We start from the raw sequence: 20,819 nt of genomic DNA on the forward strand, positions 1-20,819 counted from the left end.
CAATTCTTACTTTTATTGTTTATTATTCTTAAAGAGTTTTACTAATACTCTTTAATATTTTATTAATCTTTTATTTTTAGACTGACAGTATTCTTCACTAGTCTTTTAAACTAATGGTTACCTGTTGTGTCCTCTTGCAATCCTACATCAAATGCCAGCTTATCCATTGACGATCGAGATGTAGAGAGACAGCACAGGTACTACCAAAAGAAAAAAGCATACATCACTAGTTCTGCTCACTTATAACATAAAAAGTCATCAACCTACTAACACGGGATTACGTATTCTTAGATTATATGCATTAGTTACTACCAGGAACATGTATGCATAATAAAACGAAATGCACTCATGGAGTCTTGACAAAAATATATGTTCTAAAATAACCTCTTTGTCTACCCAGGTTATCTTTTCACTAAGACAGGAATACTAAAAGTGGAAATAAAGGAGTTAGCTGTATCAGATTTCAGCTCCATGAAGCCTCACTTGTAGGTAAGGAGTCTGGAGCCTGTATAATTCATCAGGGAATTTCCAGCTGAGACTTCAGTCCAAAATACATGTAAGAAGGAATCTCCTTTTCCTCTCAGTCTCGAACATATGCTCAGGTTGACATCAAGGTGTCAGCTGCAGATTCAGCCACAGCTTATGCAATATGGAAAATAGGGGAAAGAAATGAAAATTCACCAACTCAGACTGATGAACAGGGGATTCAGCACTAGGGGAGCCAGACTTAGTTTTGGCACTTACCCAGATACAAACAGCTTGGTTTTGTATTTCCAAGCACCCACCCTTCACAAAGGTTTCTAGGAACCACAGTAAACTGCCTCTGATGTGAGTAATTCTCCAGATATCAATAAATGGAAATGTTCTGGGCACTTTCAAACATAACTTTCACACAAAAAAAAGAAATCACTGCTGCTCCCAACTCACGTTGGTAACATGAGGGCTACCGCACAACACAGGGGTGTAACATGATTACATACCATGCCACTGTAGGAATGGCGCAGCAAGATTGCATGCCCATAGAGCAGCGTTCGATGTCCACCACCTTGTGCAGACTGAAAGGTAAAGAGAAATGATATACTGGTATGTTTTAATAAAATGGAGTCTTCTGAGAAAGAATAAAAGAAGGAAAGATGAGAGAACACTTTGTATTTTGAGCCATCACTTGTTTGGTAAAAAGCATGTTCTAGAATCTTGAATCCTTCCTCCTTGTGCTGAAAGCAGGCAGCCTCTAAGAGCAGCTTTGATGTGTCATGATTTGCCATGCTGCCCTCTACAAACTTACCTATTGTTAAATATCTTCATATTCACCCATTTTCCCTACAAATTATATCCTTTTCTAGACAGATAGTATGCAGAGGGAGATTTTTTGAATATTCTCCTTATTTTACCAGAGAGTAATATGGTCTTCAACCACATTAAAAACCATCAACCTGCAAAATGCTTTCTCCCACATTGCTTTAATATTATCAGACTGAATTCTTTATCTGCTAGGACAGGTAAATGTTCGAAGACATCCAAGCTCACTCAACAGTATTTGGGGGTTCTGAAAACTCAGAAATCATGTCCAAGTAATTGCTCCTCTTGAGAAACATAGCATAAATCTTGAGTAAAAGAAAATTAAAGTGATAAAATTCACTTTTATTCCAAGAAAGTACAACCATTTTCCTCCATTATTTTCCCTACAGTGAAAATTATGATTGATAATAGGTGAAACTGCTATCAATACTCAGTTTAAGCATTCACAAAAGTATAAATAAATCTTGTTAAGGCAAGAACAAACCTTCAACTTTTTTTGAAGATTTATGTATTCCTTATGCTGAAATGCAGATGACTAGCACTGGACAGGAGCAGACTGTCGGACAAGACACTGTCAAGAGCATAAGTTCACACTCCTCTGACAGAACAACTCATGTAACATTATGCACAGCACACTCTCCAAGAAGCAGTGATAAGTAAATATTTTATGAGTCTATAAATGTGACAACTCCATAAGCAGCACTATCCTCTCATACAGGAATTGTAATTTTAAGGAATTTAATTTCTCATATATGGTATTTATACCCTTTCAGTTACTATAAAAGACTGACCTGTTTGGCTGAAACATCAGTTTCATTACGAGATAAATTTTAAAAATCATACTACCTTACATCTCTGGCAGCTACATTTCAGTGCTGAAGATCAATTTAACTGAATGGCTATCATGGCAACATGCAATTATTTCCCTTTCAGGTTTATTTGCTGTCCTTCTTTATCTTTTATGCATTAGCATTTACTGAACTTGGAATTACTTGGTCAAGGAGAAAAACAAGAGGGATAGGTGGTGAAACACCAAGCATTTCAAAAGTAATAATTCTAGCATTTTTAAGAAACTGCCAAGAGTTTCTGGCTTTTATGTTTATTGAGAAAAGAGAAGCTTGATGGACACAAGGTGTATTTTGAATGTCACCAAACTGCATAGCAGTCAAAACGCAGGGAGGCACACTGAAAAATCTCTTTGCAAGACTGAATGACATGAATTTTTACTAAGAATTAGTCAAAGTCATGGAGCTTGTCACAGGCACAGTCTTGACATAAGGTATGAAGACTGAACTACCATTAGCACCACCTCTTTTTCCAAAGCTACCATTAGCACCACCTCTTTTTCCAAAGGCACAAGGAAAGAACAAGGCATTTGATAATGTCAGGCCAAAGACATGCCAAAGATGAACCTTGAATGTCTGCTACTCATCACACTGGGAAGAGAGAAAAAACCTGCTGTGAACATATTGCCCTACCAGTATTTCAGCTTTACCTGCAAACTTTATCAACAGCAGACATAGGCAGCCAACTAACCAAGTCATTAACATGAACAAAATTTTGAAATTTCACCAGTATTTTTTATCGAAATAATTCTATTTTATTATCCATAAAGTCAATATCTAACATAAAGATTTGATTGCCTGTTGAACAAAAGCTGAGAACAGCATAAACAACAAAATCACAGCAATACTAGCTTGCCCTTATTTTGGCCATATTGATTTGACTGTCTAGCACCTATTTTGTTAAATTCTCACTTGTAGCTAAACAGGAGAAAGGTTGGTCCTAAAACAATTCAATCACTTTTGTGAAAAATGGAGGAGCAGGTTTTTAGATATTTTTTTTCCAAGAGGATTAAAGCAATACTTTTAATTAGTATTACTTTGTCCTTTAGAAGAATGCAACCAAGTCTGCAGTTTGTTTCTTAAATATAAAAAAAACATTTTAAGCATTTTCCACTTAAAGGTTTCTGAGAGGCAACCATAATCAAACCATTTTTTTGGAGACAAAGTGAAAAAATTAAATAGAAAAATACAGAAAAGGATAGAAAACAAGGCTGGCTCTATGAAACTGTCTTCCATTTTGGAATTTGTCTTCCAGGAATGTAGATACCTGTAAGTTCATTTCCTATTTTAACAGCTTATTTCATCACTACATACTCAGCATTTATCTTTATGCCAGAAACTGCATAGTAAGTAGCTGTTGGACAATGATTGTCTACAGAAATAATCTTTGATTTTTAAAATGATCCAGTCCATTTCCAGCAGAAAACTGTAAATCTTCCACACTAAAAACAAGATGAATTTTAACAATTGGACTTCTGTGGCAAAGATGCAATATCCAAGATAAGATCTGACACTGAAGTTTTACCAGATTTCCTGTAATATTGCAATGACAACATTTCAGAAGACTCTGGAAGTAAGACTACTTCGAAGCCACAATGCTGACTAATTCAATCCATAATGCCCACAGATTCTTGCACAAATGTATGAATGCCATTATTATAATGCAAGGCATTTACTAACAACTACATTATTTATCGTGAGACTTATTTTATGTTTCTAATTTCCAATTTTCAGAGTAATTTCTAAATTCAACAATATATTCCTCAAATAAAACCAGGCTGAAAAAAATACATTTGTTTTCAAGTAATAACTTATCTATTGAAGTTCTACAAGCTATGCTATTCAGGAGTATCAATTATATTTACACAAAACTCTTCACATTTTATTCCCCAAGAATGTATAGAAAAATACTTAAAAGCTTTCAGAACTAGCAAGCACTAAAGATAATAATTTCACATTGAAAGCATATGGGACTGACAAATCCACATTGCTTGTGAAAACTTAATGTAAACTGCCCATCTCTAATTCAATATTTTTGCAGCTAGAATACAAGATTAATTTTGAGTCGTCTCATTACCCAACAGTCACTTCTAAAGAAAAGGCAATTTAGAACAGAACAACAAGAAATAGTGCTGAATAAATTATCATTCAAAAAAATATAAACAGCTTTCAAGTTCAATACATTGGAAGACCAGGCAACGACAACAGACTATTAAGAGCTGTTTATTTTGATGTAAAGACTGTTGTCATAAACCAAAATCAAGAAAAATAAGCTAAAGTTGGGAAATATATTTTCCATGTTTTCTTAATAGAAAGAGGATTAAAATGCCAAAAAGCATTCAAAAACTACAACCTAAAAGTTATGTAGTGTAATGTGCAAAGAGAGAACAAACAAATTATCCATTTTACCATGAATACCAACCCAATATGGAGTGAGATATGTTACACCTGATTCAACCATCCCTTTGTATCAATACAGCTTTGCAGATACATGACTGTCACTGGCACAGACACTTAATCAATCACCTCAGACCAAAAGACTCACACAACAGCACCTGCACTGCTGTGCCTATGGCTGCACTCCTGCACTCCTGGAAACACATGAGAAGCTGCAGGAAATTAATCATAATTAATCATGGTCACATGAATATATGTTTTAAAACCATTTGTGCTTCTGGGAACCTCACAATGAGATCTTTTAGAGGCTGGTGAATAACCTCGTGGCATCCATGATTTTGAGTCAGCCATTACCCTTCCATTGTTTTTATACTGACAGCCTTATTTCTATTAGACAAAAACATCCCTTAGACCAATGAGAATTCTACTGCAAGCAAAGGCTGATTATTTTGCTGACTTTTTTTCACAATTCTACACAATCTTCAAATGTCTGAGAAAAGAGAAAAAGCTCTGAACTTCAGGACGGTACCAGAAGGAGAAACATGTGAAAGCATTTAAAAGTATTTTAAAAGAAAGTTATTTCAATGCTTTGCATATGTAAAGAAAAAGCTTTTGTAATGTCATTATTCAGAAATGTAATGCTTAACAAAGCCTGACAGCAATTGCATTTAGCACATGGCTATTCAAACAAGTCTAGTCACCCACAAAAGCAAATTAAAAATACTGAATGTGTCACACGGGAACTGATTCACACTTTAGAAACACTCATACAAAATAACATATCAAGTTTTTAAGAAGAATGTAATGGCTTTTCATGCTTCATTCCATGAGAGGTCCATATTAGTAGAATGGAATTATTGACATGTTCTCTAGGGAAAATGACAGTACAAAGACTATAATGTAAGGAAAAACAGCTTTGACAGACTTCAAAAAATAACTTTAAAAAAATCAAATGAAACAATAAATGACATCAGTAATTCCTTCAAAAATGCAGTCCATATAACTTACAGTTATGGTATTGCATGACCTAATCAGGATCAGCTGCTCAGCCTTGTGTTTCCTCTGTGCTTCAGATCCAGCTCTAACAGTCTAGATGGAACTTATGATCAATCAATATTGCTTTTAATGGGTTTCTAAAAAAGTACTACACAACTGTTTTCATGGCACTGAATATGGTAAGGAGGCTGTACAATAAAACAAGCAACATCCTCCCCATTTTTCTTCACAAGTGCTTTTCAAGGCAACTAATGGTAAGACACCATTAAAAGTTTCAAATATGACTATTAGTGGTTGTTTCATATATGCATTGGAGTAAAACAATGTCCTTTAAAGCACCGACTACTCACACTTCATTGAAATGGAACACATTGACCATGGCCATCTTGAACTTCAATCAGGTGCTGGAGACAACAGCATGTTAAACATATGACACCAATACTTACATAAAAACTCTTGCAAGTATGAATATAAAAGGCATCATATTCTCCATCACAAGGATGTTCCAAGTTTCATGAAGTTCAGGAGTTTATACTGTTAGAAAACTACAAAGTTATTTAAAAGATACTTCTATTTCTAAATCTAGACTGTTCTCTTTTTTGTAGCCTTTATATATGAGATGACATAATATGGTATGGAATATTCCCTTTGTAAATTTGGGTCTAGTGTCCTAGGTGTGTCCTATCCCAAGATCTCTCCCATATCAGCCCACAGATGAGAGGTGGAATGTTGGAGAGACAGTGCTGATGCTGTGCCAGTGCTGCTCAGCAATAGCCAAAACACTGGTATCATCACCAATGCAAAGCACAGCACTGTGAGAGCTGCTGAGGTTCCCCTCAAACTCCATCTCAGCCAGACCTAATACACTTGATGACAAAACACTCAGATTAACGTAGCTTAAGGCAACTACATAGCCAATGGATAGAAAAAAATGCCCTTTTGGTCCTTATTCAGTAATTCAGTATTCAGTAATTCAGCCCAATCTAAGCATTCTGCTTGTGGTTACACAGAGAGTTTAGGATATCCATGGCTCTAAGGCTGGCATTTCAGTTTGTGAGATGAATGCCAACCAGAGTCCAGAAAACACAAGCACTGGTGAAAACAGAGTGTGTGGAAACAGGTTGAATCACTGCAGAGCTTGTGTAGTAACCCTGGAACAGAGCTAGAAGCCTTGTGAGACAAGATAAGTCAGGCAAAACTAAACAACTAAACAACTTGGAATGCTAACACTGGGAAATTCAATCTTCAGCAAAAATCAGAAAACTTAAAAATGCTGTAAGCAGTAAAGACTAGAAAGCTACAGAGAATAACACAGGAAGATTTACATCTTCTTGCTCATAGAAGTATACATTTTATTTTAAAATCTTGATACAAATCTCAGACAGAATTTCCTTTCCAAAGTTACAGTATCCAGGCCCAGAACCCTTGAATCTTCTACTGAAGCAAACAAAAATGGTAACCCTTCTGCAGTTACTGTGCTCTTGGGTTGATGTTTCCAGTGGTTGACACCTAACAACTAGCATTTAGTTGCTCAAAATTTAAAGATGCAAAGTAAATCAATTCACTGGCATGAGGCATTGAGATAATATTCCCTCACTCTGCTCCTATCACACGAGAGCAATACGAAAGGGTGAATTCAAACAATCTAAAAGCCCTTGCTTTGTCTCGCTGTAGCCTACACACTATTAGAACATGTAAGTAAAAGAAACAGGAAGTTGAATCTCTCAAGACATTATATATGCTATACATATTCATGTCTTTATACTTTGCTTTTGAATCACTACTGCCTTTCTGTGAAATTCACCACCAAACAGCAAATGCTGCAAAAATTCAGCCACGGAGATTTGTGTGATTGATGACTGCTGGTACTTACTCCCAGATAATGATGGCCACTGTGACAAAAAAAACAACCAAAACAAAAAAACCTGCTTTTATTAACTTGATCAGCAGATACCTCCTATATGTGTCAGGCCAAATAAAACCAAAAAACCAAAAAATAGAAATTAGACTATAAGACTTCAGCTAAACTATAGGTTTCCTGAAGATGACTTGAATTAAAAGCGGTATCACAATGTGTAATTATGTTCTATATAAATACCACATAAAATTCTGAATTTGAATAAATCATCTGGCCAAAAAAAAAAACCCATAAGCATGTCTTAAACTGCTAAGAACACAGAATATTTTACTATCTACATTAAAAAGATTGGAATCATTATTAATGATGACAAATATTTGTGCCAGCACCATGCTAAATGATCCCAATTTTGCTAATATTGACCTGTTGGAAGGCAGAATTAGAAACACTTCAAATATACTTCTTTATTAATATTTCTGACACTACATTTATGTTATCACTTTCGTAGCAATAGGAAACTTCACAACAATGAAAATCAAACACAGCAGTAAAAATTAATCAAAAATAAATAATATTGATTGTTTGGTTCCATATTTATATGTAAAACAAACATTTATATTTATGGCTGAGGTAATACTTCCATTACAAATGCCTGCTTTCAAGTACTTCCAGTGTTTTGGAAAAGAAATTGTCCAGGAAGATAAAATTTATCGATTTCTCCTTTAGCCTAGTGAGGATTTCTCTTCCCCCATTCTCCTCCTCCTTATCAGCATAGGACATAGAAGAAATAATAAAAATCTTCCTGGTTATTTTAGAGCTAAATAAGTGGAGGAGGGAGGCATTTTTCACAGGTTAAGGATCGTGACTAAGCTTTTTCTGTTGTTGCATGGTACAAGGAATGTGAATCATCCTTGTCACTTGAGAAAGAAACTCACAGATAAAGAGTAAGACAGACAGCCGAGTGGGCAGAAAAGATGGATCAGCAGAGGAATCATGCTAAGAAAACTCCTCTGACATCATTAAATCCAGCTCTTAAAACAGAACTGCTTATCTAGCTGAGAATTGCTCACTTTTGGAGAGTGACAGTGAAGCAAGATGGTACCATAGAAAAGTAAACTCTTAGGGGATGAAAATCAGCACAGAAATCAGTTTAGAAGCTGAATTGGGAATAGACTGGTAATTAAAGTAGAAAAGAGATAAGCAACACATTTTGGAGAAAACTGCAGCTAATTGTTTAATGTCAGTTATTCAAAATGCTTGGAGGTTCACCAAGTGCTTTGTCATAGTCTTAAGGAGACAAAACATAAAAAAAAAAAGTCAAAAAGACAAAAAGCAGCCCCAAGAAATAGAGCTCCAGCAAATGCCAGTGACAGCCCCATTCCAAAGGCTGTCCAACCACCCCATAGGAGAGACACCAAACCATCAGAACAGCATCCTTGTGATAGAAGAAACAGTGTGCTGTCCCTGCCTTCCAAAATGTTTTACTGTAACTTCTGTTCTTTATTCATTGTCTCAAGACTTTGTATCTAGCACATAATGCTACACTCTTACTGAAAGGACTAGTATGAAGTGAAAATTAGAGAAGCTAACATCCTTATTCCATGGCCTGCCTTTGGTCCTTCACAATCGTAACCCCAAAACAAACTAGTCACTGTGGTTTCTAAATTCAATTTTTTTAAAGAAATTCAGTATGTTTTATTTTCAAGAAGGTGAGTTTGATGCTGATGTTGAAAATTATTAAAGTGAATTCATTAATTTAAATTGTAGGAATCCACAGGAAGTATCATGTCAAATGTTTAACTTCCTTACCTTCATCATAAAGTTCTATAGATCCATAAGAAGGGGGGAAAAGAGAAAATATGAAATGAACATTTGCTTTCAGGTGCATAAAAAATGGGGTTTGTTTCCCCTGAAAAAGTGAGTGGGATACACTTAGTAGAAACCACATCTAAAAGGAACATTTATCATTGCAATTAACATAATTATAGCTTATGCTAGAAAGCAAAACAGCTACTCTGAACAAGGCTTTATCCTATTTTTTTTTTTTTTTTGTAATGTTTTTCTCAGAATTTTCTTCGCTTGAAATAGCATAGCACATGAAATGCCTATTGCTTAAAGATTAAACACAGTACAGGTAAAACAGGACCTGTGCCTGACCATCTTAAACAACTTGTTCTGATGAGTTTCTAACAAGTACAATGTGAGTTGTTAAATCCTGCACTCAAAGTGCTGAAGAACAGCTACTGTAGTAACATATTGTATACAAATGCAAAATAAATTAAGAAAACTTAAGTATTAGTAAGACTTCATTTGCTGGTTTGAAAAACCAAGTGCCACATGGCTGATCTAGAAGATGATGGACATTTTTAGGCTCCTTTTCATGAAGGTTGCTCAAGAACAAAAGGAGAATTATATGTTACATGCAGTGAATTGCTTTTCCTTGTCAGAGATTTATGGCCACCTTTCCCCTTTTGACCTCATCAGTTCATGTTTTGATATCACAAAGGTTGAATCTGAGGACTGAAGTTTGTCTCCATCCCAAATGAGAAGATATTCTAACTGGAGAACTTCCAAGCAAGGCTGGCTGCTTTCATTTGATACGTGCGTTTTTAAAGAGAAGTATCTGTTCTCAAAGATGTACAAGATGTTCTAGCTAAAAGAAAAAAAAAACTATAATCTAATCATCTTAAAATGTTCAAAGACTACTCTCCTTCTCTTCTTTTATGTCTATTTGGTTTTTATCAGAATAGCTTTGTAGTTGTCACTCTGAAATTTTGCTGCTTTTACTGGGTGGCTCCAGAAACTAACCAGGAATCTTTGCTGAACTTTCTACAGTAGGACGTGTGTAAACTCATTACTACATAAAAAATTTATGTGCATGATTAATTCAAACAAATCCTTTCCTACATTTGTCAATACAGACTTTCACTTGCCAACACACTCTCAGTTTATCAAGGACATTAGATACAGCAAAAAACCTCAGTCTCTTCCAACTGTCAATCATATATAAAATTTTATTCTGAGAATTACACAACCCCACTGCTTTTTCCATATTACAAGCACATTAAACAACAGCCCTGTAAAACCTTCTGGTTCTCTTCTTGATAACTTATTTAAATGCTTGACTGTAATCTTTTAACTACCTTCAAATTAAAGTGAATAGTTTATATCTTCCATTGGCTACTAAAATAATACAGCAGCTTCTTGTGCTGGATTCTTTGAAAGACCAGATTTAACAATTCATTCTCTTCAGCTGATATATTAAATGAACTACAGCCAATGAGAGAGAAGCCACTATCATCTATTTGGGTCAGTCATATCATGTGCTTTAAAGCTACTTTGGTTACTTAATCATTTTTAAGGTAATTTACATGTCATTCTTAGAGCTAGGATATGTCATGAACAGACCTTCTCATGAAAACTTGAAATACATCAGTGGGTGAGGGAAGTTTGAACATCCATCCATCCATCCATCCATCCATCCATCCATCCATCCATCCATCCATCCATCCATCCATCCATCCATCCCTTTAAGAAACCACCATACTCTGAAATTTAATTGTTGCAAAAATGTTTTCATGGCAAATACTTAAACATATGTTATGCCCACAAATGCAAAGGAATGCCCCTGTGAAAGCTAATGCCAAGCCTGAGAAGTTACAGATCATGACCTGTGAGGGCCACAGCTGCAAGCAAATGGTCAGCACAGAGGGTTCTGGACACTCCTGTCATACTGTTCTGCAACAACATCCTCCAAGGTTTTTAGACCTTTAAATCTCTTCTTAGCTAAAGGAGAATGTTTCCTTTGAAAAACATTAACTCTCATCTTGGGAAAAAAAAAGAGAGAAAGAAAAAAAGCAGCAGAAATTATGTACTTCACATACACAACAGGCTTGTTACACAAGAAATGTCTTAAACTCATTCTCAGCAGAGGGAAGAACTTTCTGCTCCTGAACACTTGCTCTCTGTGTCTCAGGACAATTGTGCACATGAGTTTCCAGAATAAAATTAGCAATTCAGAATGCATATATGAAAATTAAACATAGAAAACACATATAATTTCAAATTTCTTAAAGCAATTCTAACTTCCCGTCCTGGTTTTGTCTGGGACAGTGCTAATTTTCTTCCTAGGAGCTGGCACAGGGCTGTGTTTTGAATTTAGGATGAGAACAGTGTCAGTAACATATTCTAGTTGTTGCTAAGCTGTGTTTATACTAAGTCAAGGACTTTTCAGGTTCTCTTATCACCCTGCCAGGGAGTAGGCTGGAAGGCACAAGAAGCTGGGAGGAGACATAGCCAGAACAGCCAACCCAAACTGGCCAAAGGGATATTCCACACCATCTAGAGTCATGCTTTGTATACAAACTGGGGAGAAAGCTGGCCTGGGGCCACTGCTCAGGAACTGGCAGGGCATCAGTTGGTAAGCGGTGAGCAATTGCATTGTGCATCACTTGCTTTGAATATCCTAATTCTTTTTTCATTATGATTATTAATATTTTGTTTTCTGTCCTATTAAGCTGTCCTTATCTCAACCAAAAATTTTACCTTTTTTTTTCTCTCAATTCTTGCCCTCATCCTATTGGTGGTTGGGGAGGCAGTGACCTAGCAGTGTAGTATTTAACTGGCTGCAGATTTAAATCCCATCAGTCCTTTCTGGAGCCCAAAACGGGGCACAAAGGGTTGAGATAACAATATAGCTGACTATAAGAATTATTTATAAGCATTCGTTTTATTAGTTTATTAGTCTCTGGTCACAATGTTGATTTATTTGCTCTCAGATTCCGTGGAAATGTAGAATCATAGAGTGTTTTGGGTTGTAGGGGACCTTTACAGATCATCTAGTCCAAACCCCCACAATGAGATGTGGGGGTCATCTTCAACTAGAACAGGTTGCTCAGAGCTTCATCCAACCTCACCTTGCATGTTTCCAGGGATGGGGTATCCACCACCTCTTTGGGCAACCTGCTCCAGTGTCTCACCACTCTCATCATAATAAACTTCTTCTTTACATCTAGTACAGAATGGACCTTTATCAAGATTAAAACCACCACCCCCATCCCATCACAACAGGCTTTGATAAAAAGGCCATCTTTCTTACAGCTGCTGTACATGTTCTCAAAGTTGAACTAGGTAACATCTTACTTGTGGTGTATGATCTCTGACATGCTGTTTATCACCTCTGGGGGCTGGATTAAGTCCATTATTTTGTTGTTTTTTAAAAAACTGCATTAGGATAGGATAAATTTGAGTGTTGTGAGACTAACCTGGAGTTTGTATTCATCACTGACACCATCTCTGTTTTCCAGGAATCATCTACTGGAAACTCGTAATAAGTACACCTTTTATCTTTACTTCAGTGAGAGCCAATCTATGAGGGAGGTACCCTCCGCCATCTTCTCCAGGCTAATTACAACAGCACTTGAGAATACCAAACATCCTCAGGAAATTCAAACCAGCATGTTCCTATTGCTAGGGCTCCTGAATGTGTTTCAGGTCTTGTTTATGGTTAAACAACTATTTAAGAATACCACCCACAGATCTGCACTGGGGCTGGATAATGATGAGTGACAGGGTGTGTGGGATAGAATAGGCAAGTGCCTAGGACAGTAGTCACATCCAACATTTTGGAATTACACCTCTGAATGAGTGCAGAATCCTGAGAAACTAGTAAAATATTTGGGAAAAGTATTCTGTCATCCTGGCAACTCCAGAAAGACACAAACCATAGGCCTGACTTAGGCCTACCAAGCCCTGTTCAACATTATTCAGTACCTTCAAGGGGCAGAGAAGGTCTCTGGATCTGATGGCAAAATTATGGGCTCTGTGGCTACCCCGCCAACCCTGACAACAGGCACTGCAGCTGAACCAAAGAACCAACACATGCCAGTATCAGTCTTCCCAGTACACAAAAAATAAATATTGGAAGCAAAAGTGAGGTCATTTATTAAGGGATGAAAAAGCATCTTCTAAGAGGGAGCAGGAGGAAAAAGTGGACAAAGCAGACTACTCCAAAGCAGGGCCATCTGCCAGAGGAAAAGAGGCAGACATGGAGAAGGAAGAAGAAAGAGCAAAGAGCAAAAACTCACAAATGCCAGCTACTGGATCCCTTTCCCTGACTGAACTGTGAGATGTGTGAAAAGATTTCAGCTGCTATCTACTGTCTAGATAAGCCCATTGCCACTTTGCTTCTCCTTGCTGGGAAAATGGGAACAGGAGCCTGGAATTAGAGGGTAAGGAAGCGCAACAGCTGGGATTCCTTTCCAGGTAACAAAGCATTGACAAAGTGGTTGGAACAGGGGTACAAGTCCTTAGGTTCATGAAGGCAACTTCGGTCAGACGTGAAAGAAAGGTATCCCTTCAAGCGTGTGTCACCTAGGCAAATAGACCACCATGGAGAAAAGTATCCAGTGCCTGAGGAAATTAATCATGCTGGAGGTGGATGAATTGGCTGGACAACTCCAGGACATGAAGAAAATCTTTCTTCTTTCATCATCTCAGATCTGGAAAAATGTTTCCAGCATCAAAGAGATCCAAGTCCCCACCTGATTATTGAACTACTAGGAGTAAGCTTTCCTCTGCTCAAAAGCAAGGACACAGTGAGTACACACCACTCTGTGGTTTGACCTGAGTAACCACAGAGAGGAGATGAGGAACTAAGCTGGAAAATTTGCCTCAGTCCTAGAGGCACAATTATGTGAGTTGCAAGACAAACAATCACAAACGAGGTCCTTCCAGGAAAATTGCTGGTCCAGTTTCCTGTGGGCAGCTCCCCAGAGCAGAAGGGTTGATCTTACTTGATCAAGAAGTCCCTTGATTGAAGGGACTTCTGATTCATATTCACAAAAAGTGAGTAGTCAAAACTATTACTAGGCCTACAAGGGCTTTCTTCACAGAAAGGTGGATGAAAGGGACAATTGGACCACACCGGACTGTGTGTGTCGGGCTCATCAGACCCACAGTTGTAAAAGGCTGTATTAGACACCAAAGTACAGTTGTAATACCTTCAATTCCCATTTGTATTTCTGGAGTGACAGGGGGATCCCAACAACTGACTGTACTGGAGGTCAAAGTGAGCCTGACTAGGAATGAGTGGTAAAAGCACTCTGTTGTGACTGGGGTGAGGGCAGTGAGTAAGCAGTGAGTACAGTAAATCCTGTACAAGTGAGACCAATGCACACTTGATCACTAAATGCACTGAAAATGTAACTTTCTCCCTCACTTGTTAAAGAAATCAGTGTCCTCTAATTTTTAATGCTGCTTTCCTAGTGCCCAATTTTTTCAGAAGTTGTCCTGAGAGGTAGAACTGGTAATTGAATGTAACCAACAACAGTATAATCATAGTCCTCTGATTAAGTCTTCAGCTGCATATGCTATCTGACCTTTCAGGGACAAATACTTATGTGAGTGCTCAATTTCAAACAAATACTCCCATGGAAGAACAGCAGCCGGAATACCTGACTGGCTTGGAACAGGACTTGAAAAATGAAAAGAAATAAAAAAACCTTTGCAGAATTTCAAAACATTGTATTTGAAGAATGTAACACCTGTGATTCTATTCATCTTCCTAATTATTTCCTCCTTTTCAAAATAAGGCAAATAATTGACATTTAAAATCTACTGAAGGTTTATTTGAGGACGCTAAGGATTTGTTTTTAATGTAAATATTCACAGCTGTTTGAAGCCATTATATTCCTTGGCTCCTTGGTCAGCTTTCAGGTAGCTTATCACTTACTATTCTAATTTATCATCACTTCACCCTAATTCTTGGGCTTTCTGGCTAGATGCAAAGAGAAATTATTTTATTTGGATTTTTTTTTTAATAGGAAAGTTGCCAAAAATCCTTTAATTTAGAGGTCATCTCCTGACTACATCTTTTGTACCATTTTTATAGCGTTACATTTGCTTATGCAGAAATATTAGATCTTTACACTAACCTATCCAACAACTATTGAAAACAAGTAAACGGAGACAGTTCGCCAAAATTCATCAAAATAATTCATCAAAGTTACATAGAACACTACTTGAAACTCTCAGATTTATAATAGGGTCTGAGGGAGAAACACCAAAGAAACCCTAGCATGCATTTGGAAATGCTACTATTTGATTTAGATAAGTTTTAATCAATTTGCACAAAGATTTCTTTTGAAATTAAAACATGTACTTAGAAAATGTTTGTATCAGTTTCTTTTGCTGATGTGAATTAGGCTTGGGCTGCAATTAGCATCCCCTAAAATATACAATACACTATGAATGGAATTACAGGTGTGATTGAAACTATCACTGTAGATGTGGCATTTTAAGAAGCATTTCCATAGTCACTCCATTCTGATATGCCTGTTCACTTTAACATCAAACAGTACTATCTCACATTTTCCTTCAAGGCGTGTATTAGAACTGAGTTCTTGGCATATAAAACTGAGTTAACACTGCCCATCCCTACATTGAGCCACCTCTGCAGTCTATGTTACATCTAAAATTTGAATGCAAATTCTTTATATTGGGGGATTAAATAACATATTTTTCCACAATAGATTGAAAAATCAATCTATATTTAAGCAAATGAACTGTGAGCAAATAATTAGAAGAAAAAATTGTCCTTATATAATTCATTTAATGCTTGAAAATCATACCGATTATAAAGTACTGATGTACAATTCATTATTTTAATAGCATTGAAGACGTATTACCTGAATCATTTCCCTTGATGAAGCTTTGTTTTGTGGCTCCAGCCTCTACAAGAACCCTAGGTTGTTTCCTCTAGTCAAAGTCCATTTGTTGTATTTATCCAGTCTACACTATCAAAGCAAGAATTTATTCACTATTTCTCAGCTTAGAAGCCTCTGCAACAAAAGCAATTCTTTTGAAAAGTGTCTGAAGTGCATTTCCCTACTCTGCAAGTTTCTTTTCTCCAAATAAATTGAAAATTAGCTTTACTAGTGGCATAAAACTGATCTAACATAGTAACTACTTGAGGAGAAGAGAAAAAAAATTACCATTACCCTCAGTGAAAGAGGTTTCTTTGCCTCAAAAATTTAAGACAATCCCTCAATATTATAATTAGCATAGCTTTGCCATCAGCCAGGGTAAACATGAAAATTCTTGTACCTTGCACATGGAATTTAAGAAACAATACACTTCATTCCCTTTCAGGTAAAAAGCTCTTCAGAGTAATCCCTCCTGAAAACAACAATTCTGGATGGCTCTTAAATTTTCAAAATAATCTACCAACTAAATGTAGTCAAATGTGTAAAAAAGGCCAAATTATCACATGCTAGAGATACCCAAGAAAATTTCTTATCCTTACACTGGAACCTGTTGCAGAGCTAAGCAGTTGTCCTGAAAGCCAAGGCAGATACTCAGGTGATTTTATGTTAGTCCTGTTGTATGCAAGTATACATCTCCCTTGAGATCACAAATTTTCAAGCACATTACTAATTCACAGACACTTTATTTTCCTTATTTCATAAATACATTAAAAGAGCAAAAAATGTCAGGAAGATTAAAGTAATTCCTTTCACTATGTGTTATTCAGTTTCATCTTACTTCATTACTGTCATTTTCTCTGTAAAGAAAATACATTCAGGGTCTTTTAAATTTTGGTTCAAATTGAATAAATCCCTTTGATCAAATACTGGGGGTTTCCCACCTTGGCAGTTTTATAAAAAGCAGAAAGCCATTTTCAGACACGAAATGGTAACCAGCATGTCTTATTTCCACTAGGCAAGTTGTCTTTAATCTGCTTGATTCTGCACTGAAGCAGACCTGCAAGCCTTCACACTCACACCTGCTCGGAGACAAAAGGACGAAGACAAGAGTTCAACCAGTATCTTAAAGCCATTTAATTTGTACCCAGCTTCAACTGCCAGCACATCCCTTCAGTAGAATAAAGATTTTGGAACAAAATCACAAGAATTATAGTCAATTGAAAGAAGTACACAGGAACTGGAGTAATTTCTTTTAAAACTTTCGTTAGTACACTTTACAGGCTGGAACAGCTCAGAAGTGAATGACTTTAGCTTATCCTTTGAACAGCATGAAACTGCTTACAGCAAGGTTCAGCTACTAATTTGCTCATTAATCTGACATGCTGGTTCTCTCTGGGCTTAGGCTTTAAGGTTTCCACAGACAGATATAACCACACACACTGGCATTAACCTTGCATGTTCTGTACTGGAAAATGGCTTATCAAGAAATACATGGGTCAGAGTGAGATGTCTGCCTCAGTGACCATGCAGCTTTACAACAGCCAGCTTTCTACTCCATTAATTCATTACACCTCCAGTCCACCATAAGACCTCTGGGAACACTCTGGAATTACAGAGGAACTTAAAAGCTGCTTTACAGGCCAGACTGAAGCCTCATCTGGGAGAGAATAATTTTGTGTATGAAGTAAAGCCAGTGTGCACTTCATCCACATCAGAGAGGTTTTCTGTACTGTAGAATTTGTCTATTAGCAGAAGTCTTTACCCAGTGTAACTTGGAATGACACGTTTAGCTTTGTTCTCATGAGAAACAGTTCTTTTTAATAGTTTAAGGACACATTTTAATGAAGCAGTCTTTCCAAAGGAAGATTTTGATGTTACTAAGTTATGAATTAAAAAAGAAAAAAACACCACAAAAATAGCAGTTCTGATTTCTATTTATGCAACTAATACTACACTTTCCATGAACAGATTATGAACACTTCAGTCATAATCATGTCAGTGTCACCAATAAACTTCTGGCATATAATATTTCATGTGTTGCACACTAGGAGAAGAGGTGCCTGTATAGTACTGAACGTGATTTTTATTGCTGTTTTTTTCTCTTTATAGCAAAATTCTTCACAGGAATAAAACAACAGAATCTAAAAGACATATAACCAAGCTTTCTCAATTGTAATTAAAAATTGGACAAAATAAAAAGATAACCGGACCATCAGTATGTCTTAAAAACATACTTAAAATCAATTTAATAACAATTGATGGTTGTCCTAAATACCAGATCCACAGAATATGGATATTATGTTGTTATACTGACACAATTGGCAAAAATTAATACTTAACTACAGTTATTGTTTCATAAATATTATAAAGGTCTACCTATGTGACATGACACAGATGTTTTTGAGTACAGTAAAAATGGTGTTGAGAAGTCTAAGCCACTATTTAAACAATGTACTTACCTACAGGAGTTTCAGGCAAGCTCTAACTTGAGTCACTACTTACTATAAAGATGTAATAATCACAGATTAAATTCTGTAATTTCTAGCTGAAATACAATGAGACCAGTGCTATAGTTATGTTATTGGCCATATTTCAGAGGATATCTGAGGTTGTCTGTGGTCATCTGCAGCCCATACTATGTATTAAGAAAACAAGGACACCTATTATAGTCCAAGCTTTCAGGGAGACCTCTAATATTTTCAAGGTGAACAAACAATTCTACACACATTTTATGACCACTAACTCATACATAACACAGGTGTTAGAGATTACATTGAAGAAAAACATACATAAATATGTCCCACGGGGGGGAGTTATATCAGATTGCTAAACAAATATGTATGGCATACACAGACACATTAGGAAAGGCCTTAACAACACATTTAGCAGAAAATTGTGCTTTATTTGCTAAAATCTAGGAAATATTGTTTTACTCTGTAGCGGCTGTTCTCCATCACTAAATATATTTTGCATATTTGCAGCTACACACAGCATCACACATTATTTATTAGTATTAACTATCTTACTGTCATGCAGTTTAAGATTACAGTGTCTATACTGGAAAAGACAGGGTGGGTTACAGAATGGAGTTATAACATTAGACAGCAGGGCTCAAAACTAAAAGGCAATAATTATACATTTATATTACATGATTCTGTGTTCAAATTTCAAGAGATAAAAGTCATTGTGGTAACATGGAATTTGGTAGGACAATTCAGGAGTAACCAGATTTTACATGACCATGTATTCACTTCTTTCTTTGGTTTTTTTGAGCCGTGCAAGTTGAAGGGTCATGAACACACAGGGTATCAAAACAGACAGGTTAGACTCAGTGGCAACATGAAACATTTGGAATCAAGTGAATAAAAGACAGAATCACATACCCATTTTTCCACATCAACTAGCTGTAGAAAGAAAAAGCAAGAAATCAGTAAATCTCTTTCCTTAAATACAGCACATCAAAGTCTATTTTGAAGTTAACATTTCATATTTTCAGAAATGTATCTAGTAAGAAAGCAAATTTATTCTATTCTATAGCTTCTAGTAATGAAGATATTCTCCTGACATCTTCTCTTTAAAATGCCAATATCTCACTTTCTGTCTTTAATTTGTAGAAAGCACTTCAAGTTCTAGAAGTAAAAAATGTCCATCTAAAATCAGATAACAGGCAGCAAAGGAAGACTGATGCTGAGTTATTTCCACACTGTACTCAGTACCAACCAGTCAAAAATGCAGAACACAGTATCCTTAAAATCGTATCTCCATTTCCTCCTGAGTAAAGCTCTGCCAACTAGCAGATTTCACTCACTTGAAAAGGTTTCACTGCTGCTATTTATGGTTTGCCATTTTAAAGAATGCCATAAGTATTAAAGTTAAAATTAGGGGTACCTGTCAAAGCCTCACCCTACAACCTGCAGCATATGAGAATATCTTGCATAAAAACAGCAAACAACACATAAAAATGGCATCCATTTCTTCTATGGGGAAAGTGAGAATAACTCCAAAAGCTTAAGGTCTTATATTAACAAAACTGTTTCAGCACTCATAAAGGAAACAGATTTTAAATTACTCTCTCTAAAAAGTCTTTGGACTATCTTACAGTCTCAGAAATGACTGAGAATATCTAGTAGAACACATTTCAGCAACTAGAACAGTTAGCATGCCACTACCTATAAATACATAGCTGGCACTGAGAGCAGTATATCTGGAGAGATATATCTGGAGATTGGTCTCTGGACTTTGCACAGAAAATGCTGCAGAATATCATGCCTTCAGTGGTTTTACTGCAGGCACACATTGACCTTTTGTTGGCAGATGCCACATAAAAGTTTAATAATTTAAGATAGCTTAGCGCAAAGCAGGAGCAATTTTCAAAACCAGTAATATCTAGGTGTCAACTTGCTTGTGAAATTACTGTAATAAAAGGCAATGTATTTAGTTCTCATCTGTTAAAATAGCTCCATTCAAGGTAAACTTCCTCACTTTTAATATGCATTTCAAATAAAGGGTAGTTTTATATTTTTGTTCAGTGCTGCTAGTACACAAAATTCTGATTTGCCTTCATTTATTTTTTTAGCAATCTTTACTGTGACTTTCATTATCAACCATACCTGCAGATATGCCTCCTCAAAAACAGCTAAATATTTTAAAACAGATACAAGATAAGAAATTATTTGATAAGATATTTGCAACTTATAAAAATAAGCAATGATTTAAATC

At 36.3% G+C, this 20,819-nt stretch overlaps 1 protein-coding gene across 4 annotated transcripts in view; it reads right to left on the reverse strand.

Moving 5' to 3' along the window:
• Positions 1–20,819, reverse strand: part of RYR2 (ryanodine receptor 2) — a 383,162-nt gene that overhangs the window by 226,548 nt on the left and 135,795 nt on the right. For 2 of the 4 annotated variants that reach the window (XM_058834703.1, XM_058834702.1), the window contains exons 4-6: positions 19,484–19,504; positions 981–1,055; positions 122–200 (exon numbers count right to left, since the gene is read on the reverse strand). In XM_058834703.1, coding sequence (XP_058690686.1) covers positions 122–200; positions 981–1,055; positions 19,484–19,504 — 175 coding nt within the window. The remainder of the gene's footprint in view (positions 1–121; positions 201–980; positions 1,056–19,483; positions 19,505–20,819) is intronic. The other 2 variants (XM_058834705.1, XM_058834704.1) reach the window with 1 other exon arrangement.

This window comes from Poecile atricapillus, chromosome 3 (genome assembly GCF_030490865.1).
Source record: "Poecile atricapillus isolate bPoeAtr1 chromosome 3, bPoeAtr1.hap1, whole genome shotgun sequence".
NCBI lineage: Eukaryota > Metazoa > Chordata > Aves > Passeriformes > Paridae > Poecile > Poecile atricapillus.